Below are 1,504 nucleotides of genomic sequence, written 5' to 3' on the forward strand. Positions count from 1 at the left end.
TGCTGCAAATATCACATTATTGCAAAAATTATCAATAGATTTGCCCATTCTTTTAATGTCTAAAAGCGCATTTAGTCATTTCCTAAAATTTGTAATAATCTTGCTTCTAATGATTGCCAAAATTTCGAAGTTCCATTTACAAACTAAAAATGATTCTCATAAAAAAGTAAAATAAATTTTTTAATAATTTTATAAAAATAAATCAGAAAAATAGAATGAATTAATTTCAAATTTTTATAAAATTTTACGATATTTGTCCCGTGTAAAGAAGAGATAAATTGTAGAAAAAATAAAATTTTCATAAAAAAATTGTAATTAATACTTAAATAATATTTTTTAAAATGTGATATAAATTATAAAAAATTATTAGAATTATTTAAATTTAATTATATTTTTTTCCAGTTAACATATTTTACAATAAGCATTTATAAAAAAAATTTGTTAAAATTTAATACCGATCACGTTATTAAATTTATTTATTTTATTGTTAATAGCTGAAAGAGTAAAACAGGCACCACAGAGAGTTCAGAATACACTTAACTGAAGAATATGGATCAACTGTGGATACTGAAAACATTAAAATAAAACAATTAAAATAAAGCAACCCGGTTAAGCAAATTGGTGGAGAGAAAGGGGGGAGGTGGAGCTGCTAGAAGAGGAGGAAGAAGGGGTGAGGGTGGAGTTAGAAGAGAGAACGCCAAAAGAAGGTGTAGAGGAAGGGGAGGGAGAAGGTGATGGTTCGGATAGGAAGAAAAGAAAAAACAGTTTTGAGAGCGAAAATAAAACCGAGTTTATTAAGATCATAATGTGCTCTGTTGGAGATGATGGGACCATAATACACAGACAGCTGTTTGTTGCATTCACATGAAGAAACTCTCTCTAAATCAGATGGATATTAACCGATCCCCGGAGTCCTTGTGATCTTGTTAGAGCCATCCACATACAATCGAACTCTCTGGGGTTTGAAATCTGCTGTGACGAGATATCCAGGAGGCACCACTTGAATTTCAACCTCACTTTTTTCCTCTTTTATCTTCTTCTCTGCTTCTTCTGCACTCTCACCAACCAGCTCAGGCCAACTCGTTTTTCTGCTGCTTCTCTGCTCGTATGACCCTACACCAACCAAACATATTTTCATACACTTTAATTTGATAAATTTCTTTATCAACTTATTTTAATATATTTGGAAAGAGCAAAATTGATACTTACTAGGCAAGGCCTCATTTGGTTGCTCCTGAGGAGGATTTGTTGCTTGTCCGTGTTTTTCCTCTGCCATAAACCCTAAACCGCCGAGCACTTCTGAAATGAAATCAAAGTTCAATGAAGCGTTAACATTTAAGCACTTCTGAACTGATTAGGTTGGCAGTTGGCACCTCTTTTGGACACATTTGGTTAATGAGATGACTCACCTGATTTTCCAATGCCATTTGTCTCAATTTTGTAACGTTGCGTCTTTTAACTTTGGACTTGGGTGCTACGGACGAATAGCTTAGTAGTTCAGTCT

The 1,504-nt window shown here is 33.0% G+C and overlaps 1 protein-coding gene across 1 annotated transcript; it reads right to left on the bottom strand.

Annotated features, from left to right (window-relative positions):
* Positions 1-468: 468 nt before the first annotated feature.
* On the bottom strand, positions 469-1,300 carry LOC113856530 (subtilisin inhibitor CLSI-I-like). The gene is made up of 2 exons (XM_027488376.1): positions 1,210-1,300; positions 469-1,113 (listed from the first exon to the last, which is right to left on the bottom strand). Exons 1-2 carry the CDS (start codon positions 1,274-1,276, stop codon positions 896-898), a joined length of 285 nt encoding a protein of 94 aa, XP_027344177.1. The 5' UTR covers positions 1,277-1,300; the 3' UTR covers positions 469-895.
* Between the last annotated feature and the right edge of the window lie 204 nt (positions 1,301-1,504).

Source organism: Abrus precatorius, unplaced genomic scaffold (genome assembly GCF_003935025.1).
Source record: "Abrus precatorius isolate BTA unplaced genomic scaffold, Abrus_2018 Scaffold11, whole genome shotgun sequence".
NCBI lineage: Eukaryota > Viridiplantae > Streptophyta > Magnoliopsida > Fabales > Fabaceae > Abrus > Abrus precatorius.